This window comes from Podarcis erhardii (assembly GCF_964252035.2).
Source record: "Podarcis erhardii genome assembly, chromosome: 1".
In the NCBI taxonomy this organism is placed as follows: Eukaryota; Metazoa; Chordata; class Lepidosauria; order Squamata; family Lacertidae; genus Podarcis; species Podarcis erhardii.
The window spans coordinates 77441994-77458152 of NC_138497.1; the positions used below are offsets into that span (position 1 = coordinate 77441994).

The 16159-nt window shown below is 42.0% G+C and overlaps 1 protein-coding gene across 1 annotated transcript in view; it reads left to right on the top strand.

The window, feature by feature from the left end:
- The window catches only part of MUC6 (mucin 6, oligomeric mucus/gel-forming), a gene marked incomplete at its 3' end in the record, with an annotated part of 34692 nt that overhangs the window by 11271 nt on the left and 7262 nt on the right, over positions 1-16159 (top strand). The window contains exons 10-26 of the mRNA XM_081843128.1: positions 57-264; positions 594-716; positions 1383-1503; positions 2010-2148; positions 3323-3427; positions 3833-3905; positions 4755-4892; positions 5482-5643; positions 6448-6542; positions 7849-7981; positions 8948-9197; positions 10275-10327; positions 10422-10531; positions 11768-11919; positions 12198-12339; positions 12743-12853; positions 14133-14318. Coding sequence (XP_081699254.1) covers positions 57-264; positions 594-716; positions 1383-1503; positions 2010-2148; positions 3323-3427; positions 3833-3905; positions 4755-4892; positions 5482-5643; positions 6448-6542; positions 7849-7981; positions 8948-9197; positions 10275-10327; positions 10422-10531; positions 11768-11919; positions 12198-12339; positions 12743-12853; positions 14133-14318 — 2301 coding nt within the window. The remainder of the gene's footprint in view (positions 1-56; positions 265-593; positions 717-1382; positions 1504-2009; positions 2149-3322; positions 3428-3832; positions 3906-4754; positions 4893-5481; positions 5644-6447; positions 6543-7848; positions 7982-8947; positions 9198-10274; positions 10328-10421; positions 10532-11767; positions 11920-12197; positions 12340-12742; positions 12854-14132; positions 14319-16159) is intronic.

Here is a 16159-nt window from a genome sequence, read left to right on the forward strand (position 1 = left end):
CCTGTCCCAAAATGCATTGCATTCATTGAAAATGCCTTTCTTTCTTTTTCCAATAGTCTAGGATCTGCAGCCAACTTCTAGGACTCGTGTCTCAATCTTGCAACATCTCAAGGAAAGGGTTTGTTATCCGCTGCCAACTTGACATGCAAAACTGCCCTGATCCAGGGCAGAGGAACTGCACTTGTGCTACCCTTTCAGAGTACTCCAGGCAGTGTGCCATGTCCCATCAGGAAGTGTCTGATTGGAGGAGCACTGACCTCTGCTGTAAGTTATGGGGTTCTGGATCATGATTATACATGTCAGGTATTAACAACACATTGACCAAACTACCATAAACATCAGCTTCTGTATTCTGAAATAAAATGTGCACAGCTAGTAAACGCCTCATTATTTACATGTATTAGGGCTACCAATGAGGACAGGAAGAAAGTATGCTCCCCATCAGTGTTTCGCCTGCTCCTTATTGTTGCTGCTGCTCCTTGTTCCCCCTGTAGCTATTCTCCATTGCTTTTTTTCTGCTTCTTGACAATTTGCTGTACTTCTTTCCTTCCCATCTGTCCTAACTTCACTCTCTGAACCATTGTGTTTTGCAGCTTTGGGAAGATGTCCAGCTAACCAAATCTACAAAGAGTGTGGTTCTCCCTGCCTCAAAACATGTTCCAATCCAGATTACAGCTGTTCCAGCTACTGTACATATGGCTGCTTCTGCCCAGAAGGTAAAAGGACATTGTGATGGATGGTCAGCCTCTCGGAGACCCATAAGATAATCAGGGATGGTGAAGTGTCATCCAGTCAGAAGAGAATAGAGGGTTACAAGTTAGAACCTGACAGTTTAACTTTCAGGTAGGGCTGAGTTAGGGCTTCACTGTTAGATGGGGCTCAGAAATGACTTGTTTATGGATTGGCTGGGCATGACAACCCAGATTATTTCCCTAAGGAGAAGGTAAAGATGCTTGATGGAGCTGGGAGTGTTTTCTTGGCTTAGTAGAAATAAGAGTCATTCTAGGAGGAATCATCTTATTTAGGAACAGGTTTAAAGTGGAAATTATCTGTGATTCTGAAGCTAAACCAGGTTCTTTATAAAGTATGTTTAGGAATATGTAACTTAAATTCAACTATGCCAAATGGCCAAATGACTGTGTATGCTGTGCACTTTATATTTAGTTAATTACCTATGGTTTTCGGGCTCTATTCAGATTTATTGCTATGAAATTGGAACACAATTTGTCCATGATATGAAGAGCACCTAAGTGAATAGACCTGCCCCTGAATTTCCTCAAGAGGAAAAAAAAAAATGCCTTGCAAAAGTTCCCAAACTTTATGCTATATACATTCAGAAGGAATTAAAATGCTTGCCATTCATTTGCTTTCACCTTTGACAGGGACTGTTTTGGATGACATTTCAAAAAACCGAACATGTGTTCCGGTAGAACAGTGTCCATGCACACTGAATGGGGAAATGTATGCTCCTGGTGATGTTATGAAAGCAACATGTAGAACCTGGTGAGTACGGTGGTATTCTAATTAAAGAAGGATGGGTTGTGGTCATGAAGCTGGTTAGAATACCTGGCACTGATATGCTGAAACATACATAAAAAAGACAGAGATAGAAATTTAAAAAAAGAAGAGATTTTTGCACATAGATCAGGATATGACGTGCATTTTTGACTGTCTTTAGAAGTCCAACTTGGATTTTCATGTTTAAAGTGTATTGGTTTCAAATATTATTGCACAAATGAAGAGAGATATAATAGGTTGTGTGCACACTTTGCATTGAAAGCACCCCCCTAATAATCCTGGGAACTGTAGTTTATTCCTCAGAGAGCTGCTGCTTCCAGCACCCTTAACAAACTACAGTTCTGAGGCTCCTTAGGTGGTGGGGGAATGTGCTTTTACATGTATTGCGCTTGCGCAGCTATCCTGACCTAAAACAAATAACCCAGAAAGTGATGATGAGCTTAGATCTGCTTTTCCAGTTAACAGCTGACATGTACTTTTGTTTTTCCTAGTAAATGTACAATGGGTCAGTGGAGCTGCACAGAACTGCCATGTCCAGGCAGATGTTCCTTGGAGGGAGGGTCATTTGTTACCACATTCGACTCTAGGCCATACCGTTTCCATGGAGTTTGCACCTACATTCTTATGAAGGTATTCTACCTAATAAAGACCGGCATTATCAGATTTGTTTTTTAAAAATATTTTAAAAGTCATTGGATTTTCGTTTCTGAGAGCTTAATATTTTCCAGGGGTCAGCATTTACTGTATTTTTCGCCCTGTAGGACGCACTTTTTCCCCTCCAAAAATGAAGGGGAAATGTGTGTGCGTCCTATGGGGCGAATACAGGCTTTCGCTGAAGCCTGGAGAGTGAGAGGGGTCGGTGCGCACCGACCCCTCTCGCTCTCCAGGCTTCAGGAAGCTCTGTGCAACCCTCGGGAGCCCGGAGGGTTGTGCAGAGCTGCCTGCGCTCCCGGGCTCCGCGCAGCTCTGCGCAACCCTCAGGAGTCCAGCGGGAAGCCGCGCCGGGCTCCCAAAGGTTGCGCAGAGCTGCCTGCATTCCGAAGCATCGGGCGCACTGAAGAGCGCACCCAGGCTTCACGCAGCTCTCCGCAAGCCTGGGGAGACCGGTACGGCTCCCTAGGCTTGCGGATAGCAGGATGTTCTGGGGGCTGGGGTCGGGGGTCGGGGGAAGCTCAGGCTTCCCCCGCGCCAGCCCCGTGCCTGGGGGGAAAATATTTTTTTCCCCTTTATTCCCCCCCCCCAAAAAAAAACTAGGAGCGTCCTATAGGGTGGTGCGTCCCATGGGGCGAAAAATACGGTACCTTATACTGTTCATAGAGGACTGGAAGTACCACAGTCATGCTATTAACCATAATATCTAACTCTGTATTCTTCTTTTTATGGCATGTGCAAATATTAAGAGAAACAAGAAGCATTATGGGGGCCTTCAAACAAGTGGGAGATGAACATTCTCCACTCTATGCATTGGGTAGAACAATCCTATGGGGGTGGGTGGGCAGACGAGGTAGAATCCAATGCAGTGGAAGCACCCAGCATATTCAAAGCACCATGGCCTCCAAACCACCAGGCTCAAAATGTTTACAATAGCACAGTCACGGAAGTAGTTGAGGAATCACAATTGGCACCAGCTCCATATTGAGTGTATCTGGATTTGCTGCAGCAAAATGAATAAAATGTCAATGAAAAGGAAACATTTGGTACAGTATGGAAACATTCGACAATAATTTTAAATGGTGGATGTGAACATATTGAGTTTTCTCCCTTCTACAAACTTTGCATTATTTTGCTTTTCCTCTCCTTCTAGAGTCCCATGTTACCACACAATGGAACCCTTATGGCCGTGTATGAAAACTCTGGTTATTCCAGTTCGGAGACATCACTGACAGCCATCATTTATGTCTCAGGAAAAGTAAGTGTGCCTCTCATAGAAATGTTACTGCTGAGTGCATACTATGAAAAAAATCAGAGCAGATACAGTCCAGCACAGAATGAGGTATACCTAAGGCCCATTGATCTCAGCTGGATTTAAAAGATGTGCTTAAACTGTAGTCCAGATGTACAGATACAAGCATTTGAATGCGGAACAGAGTGAAAAGGTTAGATAAGTACCGAGATGCAATAGTCACAATCATTGTTCTCAGTTGCAAAATTTATGGTAGCAGTTAATTTCAGTGATTCCTCCAAAGATTACTTTATTTCATGTGGTTTCACACATTCTATATCCGTCTTGATTCATGGAAAGATTGACCCAGAGTGGCATTTCACCCTTCACCCAGCTCTGTGTTTAGGATTCTGTGTTATCTTTTCCACGTAGGACAAAATTGTGATTTCCAAAAATGAAATTTTAATGGATGAGGACGAACTTAAGAGGCTACCTTATAAATCAGGTAAGATAAGAAAGAAGAAAATGGAAAATGTACCCAATAAATAAGATGATGATAAGATAAGATATAAGATATAAGAAGATGATATAAGATATAAGATGATATAAGATAGAAGATAGAAGATATAATGATAAGATATAAGGTAAGTTAATTATTATTTATATCCCACCCATCTGACTGGGTTACCCCAGCCACTCTGGGCAGCTTACAGCATATCTAAAAACATAAAACATCAGGCATTAAAAACTTCCCTAAACAGGGTTGACTTTAGATGTCTTCTAAAAGTCAGATAGTTGCTTATTTCCTTGACATCTGATGTGAGGGCATTTCACAGGGCGGGTGCCACTACCAAGAACGCCCTCTGCCTGGTTCCCTGCAACCTCACTTCTTGCAGTGAGGGAACCAGCAGAAGGCCCTCGGAGGAGGACCTCAGTGTCTGGGCTGAACGATGGGGGTGGAGACACTCCTTCAGATATACTGGGCTGAGGCCATTTAGGGCTTTAAAGGTCAGCACCAACACTTTGAATTATGCTCGGAAATGTACTGGGAGCCCATGAAGATCCAGATAAAGACAATCCTCCCAACAATAGGTTCTATATTTTATATTATTTCTGTTTAAATATGTTGTTACCCACTCTATATTTGGGGTAGGTGAGCTGCAAATATAAATAAATAAGCAACAATTTCTCCTATCAAAATAACAAAAAATGTAATATTTATATAATGCAAACTATTCAAATTGAATAGTAGAAACAAAGAAGTAAATGTATCGATATGCTGTATGTAATATATTTAATAACTTAAATAGATAAAAACAGAGTCAACATCTTTTTAATTATCTCATTTCTTTAGGAGACATCATCATCTTCAGACAGTCATCTACTCACATTCAAATGTATACAACCTTTGGGCTGGAGCTGGTAATTCAAGTTAGTCCAGTGTTTCAAGTTTATATTAAAGTTGGACTTCAGTTCAAAGACAATACCCGAGGTAAAGTACCTGGTTTCTGTTGAACTATTCCAGATCTGATGTGGAAATAGTTTGTGAGATGAGATCTAGCATAGTCTGGGGACCCCTTCAAATTGTGACCACTCCATACTAGATTATACTTGACCTCTGGGGTCAAAGGTCAAAGATGTCATTTACCTGTCTACCACACTAGTAAGGGGTGGAGAAACACTATATTATTTTTAATTGTTTTTGATAATGTATTTTAAATTGCAACACACCCTGGGACCTCATGGTGAACAGAGGGTAAGAAATCTTAGTAATCATAATTATAGTAACGCCTTTGCACTTGGGTGGAAACTAGTTCAGAGATTCAAGCAGACTGTTAAAAATGTTTTAGCTTCTACAATTCAATGCAACCTTTTGGGCAGACCAGAACTTCTTTGCTCCAGGGCCTACAGATACTTTATGGAGAGGAAACCTGTGGCTTTCACATTGCTACCTATATTAGGCATAGATAGTACAGGTATAATTCACAGGCCTGCCATAGAATTAACAAGAAACTTTTCAGTGCTACTGTAGAAAAAAGCTGCTAGCTTTTCATTCTGTTCATCTCTTTCCATGTCACTAGGGCTGTGTGGTAACTACAATGGAGAAACCACAGACGACTTCATGACCAGCATGGATATTATTGAAGGAACAGCTCCTCTCTTTGTGGATTCTTGGAGATCAGGAAATTGCCCCCCTGCCATAGAAAGAGATACAGATCCTTGTTCTATGAGTCAATTAAACAGTAAGTGACATGGTCTGCTTTTGTTTGCACTCTGTTTTATTCTATTTATTTGAGCTTTTTAAATATTAAATACATTCAAGGCCATGGTAGGATTCTGAAAATGAGCTGTAGAATTTTTGTCTTGCTTTCAGTATATGAGGGACAGAGGGAATAATTATGAACAGGAACCCCTGCAGCTTTTTGTTTTACCTATTCGCATCTCCCTGAGCTGCTTTGGAGATCAGAGAAGTGCTCTGGGAAGGAGGCATTATCAACAAATGCAAAATGTGAAAGGGGAACATTAATGCTGCATCATTTTAAAAGTCACTGTGGGCTGTATCCTTGAGGGTGCCTCTCAGATTGATGAGCATGAAAGAGGCAGCCAAGAGCCATTTGTGTTAGTTTTAAAATGTACACATTCTATAATCATTGTCAAAGGAAGATGACAAATGAGATTCACTTTACTTCTTGGATGTCCAGGAAAAGCATAACAAAATAACAGCATTTGTCACAAGTATTCAGAAAATAGGCCAGGTCGGCTATTGGTATAGCCACTGGCTATTATTCATAGAATCATAGAATTGTAGAGTTGGAAGGAATGTCAAGGGTCATCTAGTAGCCCAGTGCCTTGCAATGCTGGAATCCCTCCTACAGCTGTTTCTGAATGAGCTCAAGCCACCAACCTTCTGGCTAACAGCCAGGCACACTGACCCACTGCACCACAGGACTTGTTTTATCTCCCCCCCTTATTTGTACACATCTTTTAATATTATCTTAGGAATAAATGAACTTGCCTAATACCCTTGGTTGTATCTTTTTGTCTAGAAATGTGTGCCGAGACCCACTGCTCTGTTCTTATCAAGAAAGAAACAGTATTTGAGAAATGTCATTCTGTGGTGAATCCTGTTCCATTTTATAAGGTAGGGGTTTCTGTAAAATGTTCAGAAGACAGCAACTAGATGTTCAGATGTGAACTAGATGTGAAAATGCTTTTTTTAAAAAAAAAGTTTTGAAAAATACATTGAATTTGGCATAGCTCACTGTTGCCATCTAGTTGCACATTTGTATATTGCACTTTACAGCACATTTAAAACATTTATTTGCAGCTGTATAACTGAGTCCCAGGTAATTACAAAGTTTGTAAACATCAGAAAAAGTTGTATATCCCCCCTCCCCACAGCCAAAATGACATCCAACTTCCAGCTGAAATCCTGTAACTTTTTATATCACAAATATTCTGGTTTTTGTTTGTCCCACTTTTGTTGTGCAGTAACCCTTCTGGACATAAATAATTTGGTAGCATTGGGAAGCCTTGCAGAACGAACTTATTACTTCCAAGAGGAACGTAGCCATGGTCAGGGTAGTATCATTTGACATATCTCCAAGGAGGTACTTAAGATAGATGGTTTTGGATTTTCCAGTTAAATTTACCAATAGAGGTTTAATTAACTGATCCCTGGCTTGTTTGAATGGCTCACAGTGTAGTAGGATATGCTTCATGGAGTCGACACCCTGAGAACATGAGCAGAGTAAGTTCTGATAGGGTATGCCAGACAGTCTGCCATTTAGTACTTTTGATGGAAATACATTTAGTCTGGCTTTGGTGAATAATTGGCAATAGTTAGGTACAGACAGATTTATGAAATATGATGGTCACTGATAATCATGGCCATAGTAGATTCCAGATGCAAACATTCCACAGATTACATAAGATCAAGAGTGAAGATCACTGTATGAAATCTCCCATAACCTCTGCCTCAGGATTTAAAGGCACTATCGTAGCCCAAAAAAATGGCGAAAGACCAATCAAGGAGGCTTTTAATAAGAAATAGAAACCTACATGCTCTGCATAAGACATAGTGACTGCCATGGAATCCTTTCCCTGTATTTCTGTTTTATTTTGCTTTTGAAAATGCTTTTGTGGGTCTTTGGACCAAAATAAAGAATGTAAATATGTAAACTAAAACAGAATAAATCCACCACAAATGTTGCAGAACACATGCACAATGGAACACCAGTCTGGAGGGACTTTAACTGCCCCCTCAGAATAGGGCTGTGTGGAAGAGCCGACCCAGATCACCAAAGATAGCACTTTTATATAATCTCAGTTGCAATACTTTTCAATACAATCGAGTGATGTACATGCACTGACAAACCATTTCATGATCTACAGTCAGCAGTTCTGATTGCTTATTAACAAAACATATCCTGCCTCTTTGTTTTCAGAGATGTATATACCAAGCCTGCAACTATGAGGAAACCTTTCCCTATATTTGTTCTGCTCTGGGATCATATGCCCGTGTGTGTGCTTCAATGGGACTGTTTCTTGGGAACTGGCGGAGTACAGTAGACAACTGCAGTAAGTAGTCTCCAACTGATACTTATATGGATACCCCCGCTGTATTACTATGGTGGTACCTCAGGTTACATACGCTTTAGGTTACAGACTCCGCTAACCCAGAAATAGTGCTTCAGGTTAAGAACAGAAATCGTGCTCCAGCGGCGTGGCAGCAGCAGGAGGCCCCATTAGCTAAAGTGGTGCTTCAGGTTAAGAACGGTTTCAGGTTAAGAACAGACCTCCGGAACGAATTAAGTACTTAACCCAAGGTACCACTGTACTGCTTCAGAGTCCAGACATATGCCAATGCTGACATTTCCATCAATGAACTATCTTATTGTGATGTCAGATTTCTTGGGGGTTTTGAGATCTAGCCCCAGCAAACTAAAGCTGGCTGCAGCCCTGCCTTAAACACTGCTCCATGATAAATGGCAAGACTATTTTTTAAATGATTACATTTAGATAACTGAGAGCCCATGCACACAAATGATCCTGCATATAACATACATCCTTACTTATTGTGCTCAGGGAAGGAAGCATTCACTTAGGAACCTTGTGTCTGACCTAACCCATATAATAGATATAGTCCCCCCTCATAAAACAAGAAACAGGGACATTTAATTCCATATGCTTAAAGTCAATCACACAGGTGGTCTACTCTAGCGAACTGTGAAATTTCCCCTCATTACGCTGCTCACGTAAGCACTATTTAAGGAAGAGAGTACCTGGCTGATCGTTGGAACCAATGCAGAGTTAAGCATATTTTGTTGTCCTCTGAGAACTTTCTGCAGACCTTCTAGCTACTGCACCATCAGTAGTCTAACTAGTAAAAGAGGAGTAAGATTTTGTCCCTCCCAGAGACTTCCGGTAGCTTGCTTCACTGAACTGCCAACAGTTCCCCGCATGAGACAGAAGTATGAAGGGGGAAGAATATCTCACCAGCTGAAAGCAAAAACCTAATTGTACTATACTTTTTTCTACTGACAGCCATTTCTTGTACTGGAAATCAGACATTCAGCTACAACGCTCAAGCCTGTGACCGGACATGCCTGTCCCTCTCCCATCGAGGCCTAGAGTGCCACCCCACTGACATCCCTATTGACGGCTGCAATTGTCCAAAAGGCACCTATCTCAATCACAAAAATGAGTGCGTCCGTAAATCCCAGTGCCCTTGCTACTTGAAAGACAGGAAGTTCATTCATGCTGATCAGTCGACCATAATTGGTGGAATTACCTGGTAAGTATGGGCTACAGCAAATGAGGATTTTGCATTGGCTTTGTTAGCGCATTAGTGTTTCCTCAAATGCATGGTCTTGCAGGAAAAGTAAACACTGGCAATGGTGGTGGTGGGGCGGTATTTCAGAAATGTTATGGTTGCAATGTTGTTTGTGTACGTCAAACACCCTGAAAGGAATTAAAAGTATTAAAGGGCATTATAAAAGTATGGCGAGTAGGAGAGGGAGGCAAAATCTCTTCAACAAATAGCATTATAAGGGAGTGAAGCAACGTAAATTAAACAGACACCTAATGTTTATGGAGCTGAGAAAGGAACACTCAATATCCTGTTGAAAATAAAACAAATTTCATCAAAGATATTTCTGAGCTTTAAGAGAAAAAGGAAATGTAAAATAATTAAAACCCACATAATGTCCCATTCTTGTCCCATTTTGAAGAGGTATGTTGTAGGCATAGACCTACATATCTGAAATATGAATAGCACAACAAAGTCCAAGGGTATAGTCTTTGATCTCTGGTCTAAAGGTACATGGCAGAACGACCTTGCTGAATCTAAGTCGGGCTAGGCCTCTTCAGTGTCTTTATGGGAGACTGCACCCTCAAGTTCCATCATGGTGGGTTATAAATGTAACAAATAAAATAATACTGCTATTAGCTTGGGAGGTATTTGGAGCACACTTGTGGAACCAATTAAGGAGGTAGACTGAAATATCTTACCCTTTACTGATCCCCATCCACTCCATTGCCATCTTTGTTGTTTCCATCTAACTGTCATTGTCATGTCACTTCTACATTCTGTATAGCATTTACCATATAATTGATGTTTTATTTACTTGCTTGCTTAATTAAGTTTTTTCCTGCTTCTTCTCAAGGATTTGGGCCAGATAACGATTGTTAATAATAAATCAATAATAGCCAGTATTAAATCTGTTTTATTCCACATCTGTTGAACTCCTAATTGCTGAAAGCCAGCCCAAAGAGAAAACCTGATAAACTCTTTTGGAAGGTATTCCAGCTCAGACATACCTGATCTCATACATTCCCTTAGTGTAATCTAATGTTCATTTTTCTATTCTAGCTATTGCATTAATGGGAATCTGAGTTGTACTGGCAAACCTGCTGACCCTGCAGGTATGGATCTCTTTACCCTTTCTTTTGAAAAGCACATGCTTTCCAAATGTTGCAGAAACATCATTTCACAAGCATCTTATTTCCTTTTTCCTAGAAAACTGCAAGCCTCCAAAAAAATATATTTCATGCTCAGCACCCTCAGAAAGCAAATATGGAGCTGCCTGTGCACCAACCTGCCAAATGCTGGCTACTGGAATCGCATGTGTAAGTTCAATACGTTTGCTACATTCATTATTATTATTTATTGAATTTATATACTGCCCTATACCAAGAGGTCTCAGGGCGGTGCACAGAATAAAATCAAAATTTATATATATATATAATCATTGTGATTATCATCAGCATGCAATAATTTGTAGTACTTAATTTGCCAAATGCTCTCATTCTTTGCTATGAAATTAAAACCATGTATTGAAACACTCGTAGTGTAACAAAACTAACACAGAGCAGTGAAAATAGTGTATAACTGATTTTTTGTATGAGATATTAAGCATAAATAGAAAAAAAAATAGCAGGAATTTCACAACTACCTTTATGCCATTCCGGGAGGCAGGGAGACATCACTCCAGGCTTAGTGCTGGTTTGAATTCCAGCCTCCACAATCTGGTGGCTCCTTAAGGGTTATTGCAATGATGTTTCCAGAAGTGTGGGAGACCAGAATTTTCCCCCAGTTGATAACTTGAATTGGTGGTGGGGCTGTGGAATCTCTCACTTTGGGGACTGCAAGCTTCTCACCATAAGCAAGGAAGATGGGAAAAACTTTTCCCACCTCCTTTCGGCCGCAGTAGAAGCTCAGTGAGTGAAAGGCAGACCTGGAACCTGAGGGCCACCATAGTCCACCTGTAGAACTCAAATATGGGCAGGAAAATTCTGGCTCAGGCAGAATGCAACCCCATACCTACTGATCTCAGAGTAAGTGCCATTAAATTCAATCAGACATACGCCTGAGTAGGCATACATATGATTGCACTGTTGACCTCATTATGCCAGCTCCCAATATGTACCTCGCTTTTAGACTTAGCTGTTATCCTTCACAATATCTGTATAATACAAATCACAACTTTATCCTAAATACTTTATATACATGTAGATTTCCTTTAAATGTTCTCCCAGTCATATGGCAATGACTTAGAAAACACCAGGTCTGAGCATGCCCACAATTTTGTTCTCACCTTTCTATTCTCACCCCATCACTCACATACTTATTTATAGTTGCCAAATAACAGCATTGAGCAGGAGAACCTGGTGCCCTCCAGAGTTTGCTGGGCTACAGATCCTATCATAGTTGACTCAAGGCTATGCTTCCTGGTGCTGTTGGGAGATGGGTGTCCAGCAACATCCAAAGGGCCACAGGCTAAGAGCAACCTTATAGTTGGCTGGTGTTGGGCTGGACTTCGCATATCTCAAAGTCTGAGTTTGAGATTGGCTGATGTTTTCCAGGTCCCCAGCAAGTGTGAATCAGGCTGTGTTTGTGCTGCTGGACTATATGAAAAGCTAGATGGTACATGTGTGCCACCTGATGAGTGTCCCTGTGAATATGGTGGCATCTCATATGCAAAAGGAGAGGAGATTCACACTGAATGCAAGTCCTGGTAAGATTTTTTTTGCTTTCATCCCTTTGGCTATACCATGCAAGTATGCTATTCAAATGATAGTTAATGAGCTTAGAAAACATCACATCTGAGCATCCACATAATTCTATTACATACCGTATATTGCTTGTGCCAGCTGCCCTGAAACATAGCTAATCTGAATATGGGACTTTGGGAAATCTAAGGTAACATCACATGAAGGAATAATGCTTACCCAATATTGTGCTACCTTTATTTGCATTAGAAGGCTTTATGACAAGTTTCTTGTTCTTCATCAGCACCTGCACAAGAGGAAAATGGAAATGCCTCCAAAATTCCAGATGCTCTTCAACATGCAGTCTCTATGGGGAAGGCCATATCACCACATTTGATGGACAACGTTTTGTGTTTGATGGCAACTGTGAATACATACTAGCTATGGTAATATCACTTTGACTGCACTTACATGCCATGATGCTAATGATCAGTATAAGCATATTTGAATCAATATGGCACTTCAAATCAAGGCTTGCAGTTCAAAGAGTGTCTTAAGGTAGAACAAAAATTGGTCTCAAATATTTTACAACGATAATCTTAAAAATAGGAAGTAGATGATCTCATATGGCCTTTGTTCTCTAAATTCAGCTTCAGGGTTTGAGGTGTAACCAGATCTTCTCTGCAAAAAGTAAATCAGAATCTACTGGTAGATCTCTAGGTAGTTTGCAGTAGATCAGCAAGGGTTTCTGATTCTGGGTTATCCAACAATCCTGCCTTTGCTCTGCATTTTAAACCCTCACATACATTTTGCTATCTAATGGTTATCTGACTGTACTTCTCTACCTAGGACGGTTGTGGCATGGGTGGCTCTCCCCATCATTTCAAAATAGTGACTGAAAATGTTGTCTGTGGAAATACTGGGATCACATGTTCCAGAGCAATCAAGATCCACCTTGGGGTAAGGATGAAATGTTGTTGTTATGTGATATTTACTCATCTGTACCACATTGGAAATAATTTCCTAACACCCTTGAAGGAAACTGATTGATCACTCTTGTCATCCCAGCACTCTGCCATCCTCTAGTATCAAGGCACTATAAACTAACATACAGCTATTGGGCCTGAGATTCAAATTTTCCAGTCTGAAGAAGAGGGCCCGGCCAACTCTATCATTAGGCAGAGTGTGGCAGCCACCTAAGGCAGCAGATTTGGGTTGCTTTGGGGTGCAATATAGAACCATGTTCCATCTCCAGAATTAAAGTAAAATTCAACTGCCAATGCAGCTACCGGGGAGGGAAGGGATACATTTTGTCTTTTGTTTCAGACAGCAAAATACATTGGGCCAGCCCTGTGTGCACCTAAGTTATGGAGACACTAACTGGATACTTCACTATAGGTGGGATTTTATCCTATGTGTATACTATGTGTAACTATAGGATACTATGTGTATCCTATGTGTAACTATAGATTTCAAAGACCCAGAGAGAACTGTCTTGTAACAGAATCATTCTAGTTTTATACTCATTCCCTATGTGTAATAGGGAATTGTGGGTAAATTCCTCAAAGGCAGATATGACCATTCACCTTTTACACTGCTTGTACTTGTGCACTGCTTGGTGTATCTTTTGGGGGAAGAGGTTTATAATTTTTCTAAATAAATAAAAGTTTACAAACTCTTTCCACTAAAAACATTAAATATTTTTCCACAATAATATCATTTCAGTTAAGGGCATGACTGGGTTGGGCTCTGGAGAAGAGAGAAGAGGGATAGATTGTTATAAAGCAGGTGTTCACTAGGATCTCCTCCCACCATATTGTAAATTTTATGCTGTGAACCACCCTGAGATCTACAGATGGAGGGCGGTATGCAAATTAAAAAAGAATAAATTAATAATAATAATAATAATATTGTGAACTGTTCACTCTTCTGTAGCCAAAGGCTAAACCGAAGGGGGTGAGGAATGGAGATGTTTAATGAGTTTTGGGTGATTACCTTTCTAAAGGAAGAGCAGCAAAGTTGTAGACAGTACCCTAGAAGTGTCTGTGTGTACTGTATTGCAGTCTTGAATTGTTTGCAAGTCTCTTTTGTTAAAAAAAGATTGTTTAGGCTCCTCCCATAGAGCTGCTAAAACACAGACCAAATTACATTTTACACAAGTAAACGACTCATTCTTTGCAAAAGTCTACAGAAATTCTGTTAAGATAGCTTTTCTAGTCACATGTTATTTTCCTTGCAGAATCTGACAATCACTTTGGCAGACAGAACATACACTGTCTCTGGTTGGAATCCTATGACAGAGTTCTTTATAGAAGAGAATGCCCTCCACTTGATTATTGAGATTGCAATCCCTGGCAAATATGACATGTCCCTTGTCTGGAACAGGCACATGAACATATTCATCAAAATATTCAGAGGAGCAAAGGTAATAAATAACCTCTTACCATGGGGCTTCAGGGGTGGCCCTTTGCTGACCGGCACAGCTGCAGCGCAGACAGTGGGGAGCTAGGGGACTTGTTCATCCTTGCAGCCAGAAGGGGACATTAGAACTTCTACTGTTGCATGATGTGAAAGAGGCCTGTGATGTGAGTCAATCATGTCAAGGCTTGTAAGTCAGGTGGAGGCAGTGACCTGGCCCAAACCAGCTCTGCCTTTTCCCTATAAAAGGGAATGGTGCTTGGACTCCGGCTCTTTTAATGATACTGGATTTCCCACCCTCCCACCCTATTACATGGTGGTTCTGCCCAAAGGTGAGTGGGTTGGATTGTGTGAGCAGCTTGCTATGGAATGCTCGGTAACCCTATTTGGGGCCAGAGAGGAATTTTTCCCTGCTGGCTAATTGGTCTGCCTGCCGGTTTTTCACCTGTCTCATAGCAAATGAAACAACTTGGGCAGATAAGTCATTGAGTTTGGCTCTTTAGCATTTGGGTACCCTGCTAAAGGGATGTAGGAAAAAGTATTGCTGCCCGGGAGCCCACACAGGGGCAGCCCTGGAGGGAGCATCACACTCTAATGTACGTTGGAGGGCAACCTTCTTTTTAGGGTCAACCCACTTCATTATCAACCAATTGGATGGTTGATCTTAGATACATACTCAGTGCCTTCACCGAAACCTGCTTACATCTATAATCAGTAAAGCTGTGGCCTATTTCAACCCAATGCCAATGTCCTGTGTCTTATTTAACATGGCTGCCCCCAACACTGGGCAGCACACTCCACACAACTGTGCATGCAATGTGTAGCCAATTCCTAATCCGTTGTTTCTTTGCCTTTCTTGGGAAAGGCAAATAAAGCTGAATGGGAAGTTGCAGTGCCAAAATTTGTTGTAAGCAGAAATTTCTGAGGAAGATTTACCGTATTTTTCGTCCCATAGGACGCACCGGCCCATAGGACGCACCTAGGTTTTTGGGGGGAAATAAAGGGGGGGAATTCTTTTATTTCCCCCCCAAAACCAGGTCAGGGAATCCAAACCAGGTCGGGGAACAGCGGTATGGCGGCGCTGCGCCTCCCCGCTGTCCCTCGAGCTTGTGGGGCTGGCGCTGGGGAGAAGCGCTCTTCTTCCCAGCACCAACCTCCAAACCAGGACGGGGAACAGCGGGACAGCGGCGCTGCGCCTCCCCGCTGTCCCCCGAGCTTGTGGGGCTGCCCAATGTCTGCCCTGTGCACGGGGCGCTCTGCTTCAGGGCACCCGCGCGCTGGGCAGCAGGCTGCTATCCGTAGCCTAGGGAGCCCTGCGGGAACTCCCACAGGGCTCCCCAGGCTGCAGATGTCTGCCCGGCATGCAGGGCGCTCTGCTTCAGGGCGCCCCACGTGCCGGACAGCAGGCTGCTATCCGCAGCCTAGGGAGCCCTGCGGGAACTCCCGTGGGCTCCCCAGGCTGCGGATAGCTGCCTGAAGCCTGGAGAGCGAGAGGGGTCGGTGCTCACCGACCCCTCTCGCTCTCCAAGCTTCAGCGAAAGCCTGTATTCGCCCCATAGGACGCACACAGATTTCCCCTTCATTTTTGGAGGGGAAAAAGTGCGTCCTATAGGGTGAAAAATACGGTATCACAGGCTAGTCTCCGCAGAGAAATGATAAGACAGACACTCTTTGCAGTTCCACTTTTCATATTTTTTTTACAAGGCAAAGTGACTTTGGGTCACGTCAGATTGAGCAGGAAGCTGGAGGTGGGACTATTTCTTTGTCGGGTGTTTCTCTGCTCAAAATCATACTCCAGCTGCTTTTCTAAGAGAAGAAAGAGATGTGGGGGAACTCATATGCATATAT